The sequence below is a fragment of the Polypterus senegalus genome, chromosome 3 (assembly GCF_016835505.1).
Source record: "Polypterus senegalus isolate Bchr_013 chromosome 3, ASM1683550v1, whole genome shotgun sequence".
Lineage (NCBI taxonomy): Eukaryota > Metazoa > Chordata > Cladistia > Polypteriformes > Polypteridae > Polypterus > Polypterus senegalus.
The window spans coordinates 289,225,328-289,241,194 of NC_053156.1; the positions used below are offsets into that span (position 1 = coordinate 289,225,328).

Sequence of the window (15,867 nt, forward strand, 5' to 3'; positions counted from 1 at the left end):
GGGTACCACTCATCTCCACTACATAGGAAAAAGAGGCTACAATTTGCACGAGCTCACCAAAATTGGACAGTTGAAGACTAGAAAAATGTTGCCTGGTCTGATGAGTCTCGATTTCTGTTGAGACATTCAAATGGTAGAGTCAGAATTTGGCGTAAACAGAATGAGAACATGGATCCATCATGCCTTGTTACCACTGTGCAGGCTGGTGGTGGTGGTGGTGTAATGGTGTGGGAGATGTTTTCTTGGCACACTTTAGGCCCCTTAGTGCCAATTGGGCATCGTTTAAATGCCACGGGCTACCTGAGCATTGTTTCTGACCATGTCCATCCCTTCATGACCACCATGTACCCATCCTCTGATGGCTACTTCCAGCAGGATAATGCACCATGTCACAAAGCTCGAATCATTTCAAATTGGTTTCTTGAACATGACAATGAGTTCACTGTACTAAAATGGCCCCCACAGTCACCAGATCTCAACCCAATAGAGCATCTTTGGGATGTGGTGGAACGGGAGCTTCGTGCCCTGGACCCATCAACTGCAAGATGCTATCCTATCAATATGGGCCAACATTTCTAAAGAATGCTTTCAGTACCTTGTTGAATCAATGCCACGTAGAATTAAGGCAGTTCTGAAGGCGAAAGGGGGTCAAACACCGTATTAGTATGGTGGTCCTAATAATCCTTTAGGTGAGTGTATATATATTTATATTGCCACAGATGTCTGAGGTTCTTACCTGGCCGGAATGCCTGGAAGGACTGGAAGGTGACATTAATAGCTTCTGGGTCATGAGGGGGCAACCGCCATGGATTAGGAGAGGACCATGGGAGAGGAACATAGAGGTTCTGGCCTGTTGGGACCCGTGGCCACCGCCAGGGGGCGCCTCATGCCTCGTGGGACCTAGAGAACTGTTACTTCCACCACACCAGGCAAGATGGCTGATGGACACCAGGAAGTGCTGCCGAAAGGTCGTCATCAGCCACCTGGACCACATCCGGGCAGGAATAAAAGGGGCCGCCTTCATACAATCAGGGAGCATGAGCCAGACGAAGCTCCCAGGAGGAGACAGGCGGCCAAGGACTGAGGAAGAGAAGGGATTAATTAGCTGAGTGCATTGTGTGGTGTTCGGGACTGTGAAACTGTACATAGTGGTGATTAATAAACGTGTGCCTTTTTGGTCTCCGACTGGTGGTGTCCGGGAAAGTTTCACAATATATATATATATATATATATATATATATATATACCTACATACATACATACCTACACACATACATACAAGAGATTTCAGTTTTGATTTTTAAAAAATGTGCAAACCTTTCTGAAGACGAGTTTTACCTTCATCAGTATGGTTTATCAAGTCTAGATTGATGGGAAAAATGGCAAACGTATCCATTTAAAATGAAATCTACAACACAAAGTTGTGAAGGGGCCTGAACACGTTTTAAGCCCGCTGTGTACACTTCACCATAAAAGTGGATAAGCCTTATTTGTTATTGGTGGAATTAAGGAAGAGGAGACAAGCTAAACGTAGTTCATAATTACGCGTGTCTCTTGCGCTACCATTTTTGCACCCAAACCATAAATTGAAGGACGTTTTAAAGAGTAAACTCAAAGAACCCCTCTTACCTTTAGTCAGTGTTTCCGTTTTTATTCGCTTGCCCTTACCCTTACGCGGACACCAGCGGCCTTCCTCTTCACCGCTCATCACCGACTCGTTGACTCCATGCTCTTGCACACTTTTGGACGATTCAATCCAAAGGTGTGCCAGATGAGGAAAGCCCATCTGAGTGCATCACAGACACAACTTGCTAATGCTCTGCCCCTCCCCACAATGCACAGCATGGCCACATGTGCCCGACAAGCAGCCCCAGAACATGTCGATACTTACTGTCACCTGCAACTGCTGATCCAGCCAGCCGGAAGAGGAGCCCAAAAATAACATGAAAGAGAAGAGCGCATCTTGTTAGAGATTCGGCACAGACCACCCAGCCTAGCAGGGCATCTTCAGGAAACACCTTGGGGGCTTCTGAAAACACTTCAGGGAATAACACATTTGTTTTGCTACAAACTCAAGTTTAAAACGCATTTCTGTGAGATTAGACATCAGTGTAATAGAATTCTGGGACATTTAAGATATTAATGAGGCAGATTCCTAAATTTGTAGCCTGCTGTGGATGAATCTTGTAGTTAGGTGTAGGGGGCTGGCTGGTTTAGGGTGAAGTTATTTTGGACAGACCGGTGTGGAGACCCTGGCCTGCTTTTGTAGCCTTTTTTGCAGGCCTCGAGCCCTTTTCTTTATTGTTCTCACTCCTGTTCGTGACACCATCATTATTCATTCAAACAAGAATTTGACAAATCACACCACAGGAATAAGAAGGTAAATCTTTTAATCACGTCACAGTTAAGGTTTGGTGTACGTTTGACGTCTATTGTTGCCCCGTTCAGGAAAGATGGGAGACATTTTGTGTCTCCATTTGTTGGTGGTTTTCACAAACAGGATATGGAAGAGTCAGGACTACTACGATCATATGAAGAGCAATGAAAGTTATCATTGAAAATGTCTCAACAAGAAATGAACGGCCTTTCTTAACTATCCCTCAGGAAAATGTTTGTTTTAATGATTACCTCTATTCATATTTTTATCCAACAAGATATGTGAACAACCATCTTTTGTGTAATGCAGTTGTTCTTTCACAGGTAGAGATTGTAGGCCACAAGGGATCAGGAGATAAAAATAAAATCAATACACTGGTGGGGTTTGAAATCATGCAGACTAATGTACATCTGAATGACCCCGAAATGAAGACCAAAACCTGAAGTCAAAAAATTCCTTCGAAAACTTCAGCAAATGAAAGATCAAAGAGACAACACATTGACAAAAAGGGTTTTGTGAGGTTTATCGCAGACTTGAATAGTGTTGACTTAATGACATCACGCAGCGTGTCTTACAAGAGAAATGACTGCAACATGAACACGGCCCTGATGAAAACAAAAGGGGTGGCATCAAACAACCTAGAAATATAAAATGCTAAGCTCTGTCCATCTGTCACGCGTCAACTTGTCAAGTTCCTTCAGATTTTTTGTTTTGTACAAACGCCCTGCATGGTGAACCTAAGATTTTAAATTTGGATTCATCAGACCACACAGCTTTTCTTCCAGTCGGCAGTAGACCACAGCTGGTATTTCAAGTCCCTGTCCTCTAAGGCAGCGGTCCTCAAATTGTGGGGCACAACCCTCTTGGGTGCTGAAGCTGTACAAGGGGGGCGTCGAATAAATGAACAAGACATCAAAATTAATTTTTTTACATTTTTATTTCAAATTTAAATTTCTAAGGCATAGATCTAATGACTAATACGTGCCTGCTTTAAAGTACACAGCCTGTCCAGGTTTGGTTTGATATTCGAGATTCGAGACACTCGATTTGAAGTTTGTTTCTATAGTCGCGTATTTTCAATCCAGAAAGTTCGAGACGTATCGGTATCTGTCGAGAACATTCGGGTAACAGTAGATCAGGTGATAATGCAGCGCGACTGCACCATATTGGCAGCGTAATCAATATTGCAAAATTGAAATTAAATAATTTACTGCGTATTGGGTTATTTTCATGATACAACTAACAGCGGTATAATATTTGTCTGACAAAAATACGTTCGTCTCACGCAGATTCACTTCGTCGGTGTACCCGTTTACAAGATTTTTAAAAATGAAAACATATTTAATCGTTTCTTTACGTAAAAAAATAATTAAATAAGAATAAATAATTTATTCTTTGTTTTTTGGATTGGAATTACTACCAAAAACCACACACGGCATTTCAACAGTTATTAAAGCACTGCTCTAAGGAATGGCTTTCTTCTTGGCACTCGCCCTGTCAAACCCGCAGCACAAAGTGCCCACTTCACAGTATAAACTGACAGTTGGTTTTTCGAGACCTGCACTGTTAAGCCGTCCTTGAAACTGTTGTGCTGTGGGGGCACCCATCACGCAAGCTGGTGACCCTCCGACACTTGTCTTCTGATTGGCTCAGCCAGATCTCTTCCTATTGGGTTTCCTCCAGTTGCCTTTAGATTGTGTAGAACACAAATGGACTCACTGGCAATTTGTTTTTTTCTGCAACTTTTCTAAATGAAAGGCCTACATTTCTAAGCGGTAATAACACTCGGTCTCATTTCATTTGTTATTTTGCCATTGTCACTGGAATATCGTCCAAGTAGTACCTCAGAGGGTGTAGTAACACAGCAGTCTGTTCCAACTCTTCTTTATGACACACAGAGGGGTTTTTAAGTAATCGACAGAAGTTGGGACACCTGAGCAAATTGCAAGGCTTCATTTCCTTTAATTGCTGTACTACACTACTGTCTGTAGGTTGTAACCTATTAGTTGTTCCCACTTGTAATATTCTGAAATTTCCTTGTAAATATAAACCTCTGGCAGTTTAGTGCTTATCTTTTTACCACTTTAGGTCATTCCTTGCATTTCAATCAATTACATTGGAAGAAAAACTGGAAAAAACGGAGGTGTTGTATAAAACCAGGGAGCATAAAGAAGTAACTAACACATTTAAGAAATCATTTTGTTTTACTCATCTGCAGCCTTGTTATATTCAAATCTATTTACGTGTTTGTTTATATGGAGAATTAATAAAAATTGTTCCAAATGCAATAATTAAATACAGTATATGAATTATGATCACGCCTTACCATTGTTATGTTTGTTAGCCTGACGTGTGCCGCTTGTGACATCAGACCAGGAACATTTTAAATAGCCGGTGTAGTGACCCCATTCCCCCCAAGAAAGCACCCAGGATTACAGATAGATAAAAGGAAAAAACTCACTTAGCTGGGGTGTGAATTCTAAATTGATTCTTTTTTGTTTTTTTAACTTTGATTTCTTGGTTAGCATTTCAACCTTAGGTGAAAGTAGAACTAACTCTCTGGGGCTGAGCCTTTGCTTTGACTTCCATCTACCCTCTCATTGCTCATTGTTGTCGACGCCCGCCTTGAAAGTGCTGATAAAAATCAGAAAGAGACACTGAACCTGCTCCATCATAAAAAGGATTAAATGGTTCATTTCTCTGGCAGCGATTCAAAGTAGCAGCACTGTCCTCTGGCATCGGACGCCCTACACATTATAACAGGGGGTCCCCAACTCCGGTCCTGGAGGGCCCCAGTGGCTGCAGGTTTTCATTCTAACCCTTTTTCTTAATTAGTGACCTGTTTTTGCTCCCAATGAACTTCTTTTGAATTCATTTTAATCAACTGGCTCTCGAGGAATTAGACCCCTTAATTGTTTCTTCTTCCTTAATTAGTTGCCAAACAGTAATGAGATACAAAATGAGCCAAAACAGGACCAACAAAGTGTGTCCATCACACAATATCTGAAAATAAAGAAAGATGAAGGTCTCAAGGATGTTGATCTGCTCAGGTCCCCAAAACATTTTAACAGTGCTCTTAGAAAAAAGAAAATCAACAACTTCAGAAATGTATGCCATTGCATAATGAGAGCAGCAACAAGCCATGGAATTAAAGAACGGGTTTAATTAACGACAAGAATCTGCACCTAATTAAGCAACCGGTTGGCGTGAAATTGGTTGGTGTTTGAGGCCCTGACTTAGTTGATCACTCACTTCACATTTCATTTCCGTTTAAGGAAAGAAATGAAGCAATTCAGAGGAACAATAAAGAAATCCAGGGGAAAAAAATCTTAAAAAAACAAGTCACTTGAAATTGATTCAGAAGAAGTTAATTAGTAGCAAAAACAGTGTACTAATTAAGAAAAGGGTTAGAATGAAAACCTGCAGCCACGCCTGCATTATAAGAAGTGACTGCTTGGGCATTCGACTCAGAGAAGCTACGAAAGGTTGGGGTACCACCCCGTTAGGCCCGTTTAACTCTCTCAAGGCTTCATCAGACTCCTTTTTATCACCGAGATTGTGAAAAACAAAAAAACCAGCAAAGCATTTTTTTCAGCGGCACTCTCATTCTCAGATTCCTCTGACTGCCCAAAGTGAGCAGAGAATCCGAGTCATCGACAATACACAGCATCTCTCTGGCAGAGGATGTCTTTTGACCATTTGACATCGTGCTGTACTGAAAGTGAATGGCGGTTCATCTTTATCTCATGGTCCTTGCTGCCATCTACAGGATAAAACTGTATAATACAGTCTAGGGGATTTTCTTAGCTGTTAGCCTTCAATTCTTTATGTGTCAACTATTGTCGACGCCCACCTTGAAAGTGCTGATAAAAATTAGAAAGAGAGACTGAACCTGCTCCATCATAAAAAGGATTAAATGGTTCATTTCTCTGGCAGCGGTTCAAAGTAGCAGCACTGTCCTCTGGCATCTGACGCCACCTTCCAGGGATGAGGCAGCTTTACATTCTAAGGACTGGAAGGGGCGGGGATTCTTGTATGGGGTGGAGTTTCTAGGGCAGTGGGCGGGGTCAGTCATCACTTTTGCGCCCCTTTTTCTTGGCTGCGGTGGAGGAAGGAGAAGATAAGCTAACGGCAGTGCGCCCTCTCTTGTTCCAGGGTGGTATTTCATACTTTGTCAGAGTCAGGAAGATGATTTCCCTTGCGGTGCCACAAGAGAAACAGTAGAAGTTCTAATATTTCTAGCAGTGTAAAGATGGTTGTGCTCAATCCAAAAACCTTTTTTGATAAATACAGCTTGATAAACATCTGAGACTATCCGAAACGCATAAAAATGATAATAGTGAATGTGTAGACCTATAAACGCAGTGGCATTCTGCCTTTCAATCACAAGATAAGATGTGGTCAAAATGTAGCAAAACGTCAAAAGAAACAGGAGATGGTAAGCACAGGCAAGTTTAGATAACAAGATCAATCTCATGAATTTCAAGATGATTTTTTTTTTATCTGTTAGGCTAGCAAGCTATCAAGGAAGTTGCAGAAACAAAACAGAAAAAGGAATCAAAACCAAGAAGACTGCTGCAACCATAACCAAAACCATAAAGAGAATCAAAAGTCTTAGCTGAAAATTCAGCCAGAAGTCGAGACCAAAATAGTGGTTTCCTTTAAATAAAAGGCCAAACATCAAAAAGGCTTTTGGAATCCGTAAACTCGGACAAGGAAGTGTCTATAATAACATTTTATTTATATAGTGCCATTCGCAGAAAATGACGACCTTTAAAACCCGTCAGGTCCTTACCAATGGATCACGACCTCTGAGGAGACCCCCAAAATCCCACCTCACCCAACCCCACTCCATGGGATGACCAAGATGTCAGCAAAAACCCAGTACAAAATAATTTACAACAAGTAACTAATGAGACTTAAAATCTCAGGGTCCAGAAACCCCTAAAACAAGAGCTCAGCCTTGTAGATCAACAAAGAAAAACCAATAATAAAAAAACAAATCTTTAATGAACCCGTTCACAACACTTCATGCGTTACCCCAACTGCCAGCTCGTAAAGTAAAGCCCAACTCAAATTACTGTTGTGTAAATCATGAAGTAGCAACCAAAGTACCCGACGCTGGCTGATGTGAGCACCAAAATGGAGGGACTGGCATTGCGATGGAGATGGATGGCAATTCCGGGACTGGACATAATTACATAATAGAAGGATATGGGTGGACATGCATCCCCATCTGAGAAAAGTCCCAACAGCAAACCTGGCTGGGAAGGCCATAATGAAAAGACAGAGAGAGGCCGTATAGTCCTCCTGTACACAAGGTGGCAGCATCCCTCTGGTGGAACTCCCATTTGTACACCTGCTGGGCATATTGGGAGTTGTAGTCCTGATGGGCAGCCCTGCTGGGGTACTTGGTTGCCGCCAGAGGGAGCTGCAGGGCAATACTACTGCTCTTTTGGGGGGCTTCTGCATAGACTGGAAGAGCTTCTGGTGTGCAGTGCTGTGTTACCAGAAGTCTGTCAGCAGGTCAGAGTCGGCAGGCAGTGGACAACACTCACAGACGAGAAGGAGACGGAAGTGCAGTTATGAATATTACACGGTGGTGGATCGGCTTCAACGCTCTAAAGGTGATTTGACAAAATAAATAACTCTCTTTAACTTCGATTCTTTGTTCAGCTAATTTGTGTCTGGTGAATGGAACTTAGAGGTGCCCTCTAATAGGCATACTGGGTATAAACAAACGGAGGAGAAACCACCTTTTGGAAATTCAACACGGCTAAACTCAACTCCCAATAAGACGAAAAGACAAACTCTTAGACAAAAGCTACAAGATCCACTCTGCAAGACAACGCCAAATAAATTAAGAAGAAAACGGCGTATGTACCTTCTGCTCTGGCTGCTACAAAACTTTGGTGTGTGCCAAGTATGATACCCTCACCCCAGCGTCCTCCTGCTGCCTGATGGGAATTGAACTCCCCGCATCGGTGCTGTTTTTCCAGTTCCCCCCATCCCATTAATAACCCGATGTGACATACAGCCCATATTTTAACTTGGACCAATGGCAAGACACAAGGGGGGCGGACTGGCTAACATTTACTCGAGCCGGTTAAAATGTAAAGATGTTAGTTTTGGTAAATTTAAGTCCTTTGAGTATCTCGCCGTTGTTATCCATGGAGATTCTCAAGTTCTAGTATTATCCGTGTATAGACCTCCTAAATATAACGCGCCTTTCTTTGAGGAATTCTCTGACTTAATGTCAATTTTAGTTACAAACTATGACGCACTCTTAATAGTGGCGACTTTAACTTTCATATCGACAATCAGTGTGACCAAAAAGTAAAGAAATTCATGAACCTCCTGGACTCTTGATTTGAGACAGCTCGTTAATCAGCCTACACATAAAGCAGGTCATACGTTAGACTTCGTGATTACTAAAGGACTAAAAGTTGATATAAAGCAGGTCATTCATATCGGTCTATCAGACCATTTCCTTCTACTATTTAATATTGAAAAAGTGATAGAAAACATTCATGAGAAGCATTTTGTTAAAAAACGCTTCTTTGACTCATCAGCAGCTTTAAAACTTACAAACATTCTAAGCAATCAGTCCGTTTATAGTGCCAACTATAATAGCAGGATAATGTAAATAGTAAGGTGGAAAATTTAATTCTAAAGTGAGAGCTGCTGTTGACATAGTTGCACCTGAAAAGACAGTTAAAAAATCTTCTAGCATTGGTATACCATGGAAGACCCAAAGAGTGTCTGATTTAAAAAGAACATGTCGTAGAGCTGAGCGTAAATGGAGGAAAACTAAACTAACTATCCATTATGAGATATTGAAGGTTAAAATAACAGAATACAATAACACTGTCCGTCTTGAGAGGCTGCTATTTCTCTAAGATTATAAATAACAATGCTAGTAATCCCAGAGTCTTATTTTCTACAATTGATCGTCTGTTAAACCCAGGTAACTCAAAGGAATGCCCCAAATACTTCCAGTGAAACCTGTGAGAACATTGCTGTATTTTTCAATCAAAAATTAATGATATTAGAGATAACATAGTATATCTCCCCAACACTGCAGAACCTCCAAAGCCCCGTACTCCATTATAAACAAATTAAATGCTTTCACCAGGATAGATTTACCTGAATTACATAGTATAATCTCTCAACTGAAACCCTCCACCTGCGTCCTTGACCCAATACCAACAAGGTTTTTCAAAGAAGTATCAGGCGTGCTAATTGACAATATTCTGACATAGTAATTCGTCATTAGATACGGGGTCTTCCAGACTGTCTTAAGACTGCTGTAGTTAAACCCCTGCTCAAGAAAATAATCTTGACCCCTCTGCCTTTGAAAATTTTAGACCCATCTCTAACCTGCCTCTCTTAAGTAAAATTCTAGAGAAGGCAGTCATTATGCAGTTAAATGACCACCTCAATAAACATGCTATTCTTGATAAATTTCAGTCAGGTTTCAGAACAAATCACAGCACAGAAACTGCACTTGTTAAAGTAGTAAATGACTTTGGGTAAATGCAGACAGAGGCCATTTATCTGTTCTCATCCTCTTAGATCTGAGTGCTGCATTTGACACCATTGATCACAATATTCTTAGAAATCGCCTTAGTCAATGGGTGGGCCTCTCTGGCAGTGTCTTAAATTGGTTTGAATCCTACCTGGCAGGGAGAAAATTCTTTGTGAGTTGTGGTAATCAAATCTCAAAGACACAGGATATCCAATATGGTGTTCCACAAGGCTCTATCCTGGGTCCGCTGCTCTTCTCAATCTACATGCTTCCGTTAGGTCAGATTATCTCAGGTTACAACGTGAGCTACCACAGCTATGCTGATGACACACAGCTGTACTTATCAATAGCACCTGATGACCCGACTCTTTCGATACACTAACACAATGTCTTACTGGTATTTCAGAATGGATGAATAGTAATTTTCTCAAACTAAATAAAGAAGAAACTGAAATTTTAGTAATTGGCAATAATGGATTCAATGAGGTTATCAGAAATAAACTTGATGCACTAGGATTAAAAGTTAAGACGGAAGTAAAAAACTTAGGGGTAACTGTTGACTGTAATCTGAATTTTAAATCACATATTCATCAGACCACTAGGACAGCATTTTTCACTTAAGAAACATAGCAAAGTTAGACCTCTTATATCATTGAAAGATGCTGAGAAATTAATTCACGCTTTTGTTTTCAGTAGACTAGATTACTGTAACGCACTCCTCTCAGGACTACCCAAAAAGACATAAATCACTTGCAACGAGTGCAGAATGCAGCTGCTAGAATCCTAACTAGGAAAAGAAAATCCAACACATTTCTCCAGTTTTGATGTCACTACACTGGTTACCTGTGTCATTCAGGATTGACTTTAAAATTCTGCTTATGGTTTATAAAGCCTTAAATAATCTCGTCCATCTTATATATCGGAATGTCTGACACCTTATATTCCAAATCGTAACCTTAGATCCTCAAATGAGTGTCTCCTTAGAATTCCAAAAGCTAAACTTAAAAGAAGTGGTGAGGCGGCCTTCTGCTGTTATGCACCTAAAATCTGGAATAGCCTGCCAATAGGAATTCGCCAGGCTGATACAGTAGAGCACTTTAAAACACTGCTGAAAACACATTACTTTAACATGGCCTTTTATAACTTCACTTTAACTTAATCCTGATACTCTGTATGTTCAATTCATCATAATAACTATTCACAGTGGCTCTAAAATCCATACTGACCCCTACTCTCTCTTCTGTTTCTTTTTCCGGTTTCTTTGTGGTGGCGGCCTGCCACCACCACCTACTCAAAGCATCATGATGCACAACATTGATGGACTGAAAGCCAGAAGTCTACGTGACCATCATCATCAGGTCCTTCCATGAAAACCCTAAATACAAAGAGGACTGTTTGACTTATGTTAGGTAGATTGCCCAGAGGGGACTGGGCGGTCTCTGGTCTGGAACCCTACAGATTTTATTTTTTCTCCAGCTTTGGAGTTTTTTGTTTTTCTGTCCACCCTGGCCATCGGACCTTACTCTTATTCTATGTTAATTAATGTTGACTTATGTTTATTTTTTATTGTGTCTTCTATTTTTCTATTCATTTTGTAAAGCACTTTGAGCTACATTTTTTTGTATGAATATGTGCTATATAAATACATGTTGATTGATTGATTGATTGACATGCAAAATTTCATGAAAGTCAGTGCAGTAACCTTTGCATGATTAACAAACAATCAACAGGACGTCCAAACGGAAATGAATTTCGATTTTATTTATGTACAGTGCCTTGCAAAAGTATTCCTCCCCCTTGGTTTAAAGCAGTGCTTCCCAATCTCGGTCCTGGGGACCCCCTGTGGCTGCAGGTTTTTGTTCCAACCAGCATCTGTTTTTAATTGAACTTCTGAGCTAATTAAGTGATGTGTTAATTCCCAAGTCCTATGTTTTGGGAACAATATAGAAATTAGAAAAGTTTGGAAAAAATATATATACTGTATATATATTAAAAGTACCAAGCAGTTATATGGGAATCATGTATTTTTTTCTTTTAAACAATATTTTCATCTTGATTTTCATTCTATTTTTCTATTTGTTCTAATTGTTTAATTAATCCATTACTTACTGATTAGCGGGTCTGATGCGAACATTTTTTTGCAGCCTTTGATTATTCAGCGTTGTTTGCCAGGATGTCTGCTCTGCTCATTTTTTATCCATCCATCCATTACCTAACCTGCTATATCCTAACTACAGGGTCACTTTGGTCTGCTGGAGCCAATCCAAGGCCAACACAGGGCACAAGGCAGGAAACAAACCCCGGGCAGGGCGCCAGCCCACCGCAGGGCACACACACACCAAGCACACACTTTAGGTCCGCCAATGCACTTAACCTGCACGTCTTTGGACTGTGGGAGGAAACCCACGCAGACACGGGGAGAACATGTAGACTCCACTCAGGGAGGACCCGGGAAGCGAACCCTGGTCTCCTAACTGCAAGGCCTGCTCATTTTTAATTGTCATGAATAAAATACAATGAAGGGGAAAAACTGCACAGAGAAAGGTCAAAATATAATGAAGTCAACAAAAGAGAGAGTTAAGCATTTAAATCTATAGAAAAAGCAGAAATATTTCTAAATGTCTTATACTGTAAATGTAAAAATCATGCTGCTGTGTGAATGTAGAATAAGAGGAAAAAAATACCAGCTAATTCTTGAGATGAGTGTTATCAGGTATTGTCACTGATTAGGAATCCGGTTGTAACAAAAACTTGCAGTCACAGGGGGGCCACGGGACCGAGGTTGGGAAACACTGATCTACTGATTACTTGTGTCATAACTAAAAATTTTTTGCACCTTGAAAATGGTGGGCATGTTGTGTCAATCAAATGGTGCTAACCCCCTCAAAAATCCATTGTAATTCCAGATTGCAATGTGACAAAACATGACAGACGCCGAGGGGGTGAATACTTTTGCACGGCAATGCACTTGTGCCATCGACTAAGCTAAAGTCAGATTACAGCCGTTAATGTCCTACAGACATAAATAAACTTTGTCGTTGGCTTAATTAACTCACATTTAGTCGCCGTCTCTGTAGGCTGGTTCAGGATGGCAGCGAGAGGCTGGGGTGATGGGGTCAGACGTCTTGTCCGTGGACTTCAGATCTTCAGATCTGCCCCTTGGTGTTGCTGCTGGTGTGCCATACTTTTAATCCTCCAAACAGAACATTATCGGTTTCTGCCAAAGGGTTACACTTTTGTCTGATCCATCCACTGAACATTGGCGATTTGTGCCAGACAGTGACGGTTACTGAGCCAGCCCTCCATATTTTAAATGGTCAATCCACGTTAGAGACGGCTGCAGTGCTCCACCTCACGTAGCACCTTTCATGTCTGCCTGTGCCTCTGTCTCAGTTTGTATTTTTCAGAGCACCATTCTTATTGAGCTACACGTGCTCTGTTATGTGCAGCGTCTTCCTTATCTTATCTTTCGTCTACATTCTGAGCTCACGCTCGCTCCTTTGGTGGACTGCACTGATAGCTGAGTGCTACGTGGTGGTGCTTCTGTGTGAAAGCCGATTGATAGACGGCACTTGCGTCAAAGAGCTTCTGTTTTGGGTAGCACCAATGGGCCTGGGAAAAACAGCTTTGTCTTCTCCCTTTATCAGCCCTTTAGTTGTTTTCAGCTGCCCGGGTTGTGCATTCAGAGTGTAGATACACAGATGGACACAGAGACACTTATTTGTTTTTTATTACGGTGATTGCATGCCAGAAGCACAATCTGTGCCCAGTTATTGGATTGTGTTTTGTAGTCCATGTAGAAATAACATGCACTGCATTTATCATTCCAACAGATGGCCCATCAGAAACATTTGAGGCAATAAAACGAATTAGCTGCGGTGGGCTGGCGCCCTGCCCAAGATTTGTTCCTGTCTTGTGCCCTGTTGTTGGCTGTGATTGGCTCCAGCAGACCCCCCCGTGACCCTGTGTTAGGAAAATGACTGACTGACTGACAAATGTTTGTGATGTGCCATCTATTGAAATGACAGGGACATACAGTAGCAACCGGACAGACACACAGACATTTACCCTTTAATTACGATGGATTTTAAAAGGGTTTATCAGTAACCCAAACCCCATTTTAAGAGAGGCAAGCACAATGCAAGTTCTGCATGATGTTGGACTTTATGCATTCTTGCTTCAGCAGCTTCTGTGTGCACTATAACAGTACAGAGTTGGCCGAACTTAGTCAGGTACACACTGTACACTTGCATGGTGGCACAGGAACAGACTCCAGACCACAGAGATGGCTCACAGTTGGAAGTAAGCACAAGGTAAAGGATGCACACTGTCTGGAACATCAACCTCTCAGTTAGAGGTGTCCCAACATTTTCAGGCCTTTACAGAGCCAGTTGGCAACCCTAATAACTATGAGGTGATAGGCAGAGATCAGGAGTCCCAAAGGGTCAATTGAAAAACAGTGCCCAGTAGGAGGGAAGTAAAGTAATAATGGTTCGGTGGCAACTGGGCGACAGTCAACTTGGCTAAAAGACAACTCGGCGAAAAGACAAGTCGGTGAAAGACAACTCGGCGACATCGTTTACCAGTTAGGTTCAAAGAGATTCTTTAATTATATTTAAATGACGACGTGAATTAAAATGCTGAAAATAAATACATTTATATAATTGACGAACAAACTTTATTCTTCAGATGGAACAAACTCTATCTTACATTATCTTCTGCAACCAAAATTGCTAATCCTTTATATAAATTGTATTGATTGTAATCTTATGATAACGTTATTTAGAATACAAAAGGTGACCTGCGAGTAGGAATACAGTAATCCCTCTTCGATCGTGGGGGTCGCAAAGGTGAAAATCCGCGAAGTAGAAACCATATGTTCATATGGTTAATATATTTTAAGCCCTTATAAACTCTCCCACACTCTTACAAACATTTCCCGCAGTTATACAGCATAAACCCTTTGTATTCTCTTAGATATTAGGTAAGATTCGTTGAAATTATGTATGTAAACACACTGTTTATATACAGTAAAACCTAAATATTATTTTAAAGATATCAAGTGTCTCCGATATCACATATGTTACAGCCATTAGATATACAAGCCACCAGGAAATAAATACGTACAATGCAAGAAAAATAGTATACAGTAAATGTGTGTACAGTGACACTAAACGTATGTACATGTACTAAGCACTGTAAGTAGAAAATTAATTATGGTTACTCACCAACAATGACACGATGACTTGTCCGATAACAATGAGTTTAATTTTACTGCACAACAAAGGAGAGCGTTACAGCCCTTCTAAAGGAGTCTCTTCAGGCGATTGTGTAGTAACACCGTTGTTCTTTTTCCGCTGTCTTCAATCAAAATCCCTAAAGCAGATTCCATCCGGACTACCGCCTTATCATGTCCACTTACAACTCGTTTTGCGCCCTGGTTAAAGGACACTGCGGCCGTAGATCTTATATTCTTTTCCTCCTTTTTAAATAAAAAGAATCGTGGACTCATTGATGCCGTAATGGTGTCCTACAGAGATGTAGATTTTCCCTTCCTTCAACATATCCAAAACTTTTACCTTTTCGGCAATCGTTAGCATCTTCCGTTGGCGCTTGGGCACGGCCCCAGTAGCAGGAGCAGATCGTTTTGGAGCCATAATGAAGGGCTTGACTGCGCACAAAGATAAACACAAAAGAGCACTAATAGTTAACTCTTTACACAGCGAAACACGTTGATGCTGAATGAGCGAGATAAGACTTCCTGGTTAATGCAGCGGAATTGAATTTGGCACTCCGTCGCTGAGCCAATCAACACACAGGAACTTAACTGCGTGCTCTGATTGGGTAGCTTCTCAGCCATCTGCCAATAACGTCCCTTGTATGAAATCAGCTGGGCAAACCAACTGAGGAAGTATGTACAGGAAGTAAAAAGACCCATTGTCCGCAGAACCCGCGAAGCAGC

General features: G+C 41.2%; 1 protein-coding gene across 2 annotated transcripts in view; it reads right to left on the minus strand.

The window, feature by feature from the left end:
- Window positions 1-15,867, minus strand: part of ampd1 — a 131,635-nt gene that overhangs the window by 99,993 nt on the left and 15,775 nt on the right. The window contains exon 2 of one of the 2 annotated variants that reach the window (XM_039749391.1): window positions 1,892-1,906. The exons of the other annotated variant lie outside the window; for it this stretch is intronic. Within the exon in view, the coding sequence (XP_039605325.1) occupies window positions 1,892-1,906 (15 nt within the window). The remainder of the gene's footprint in view (window positions 1-1,891; window positions 1,907-15,867) is intronic. 2 annotated transcript variants of the gene reach the window in all.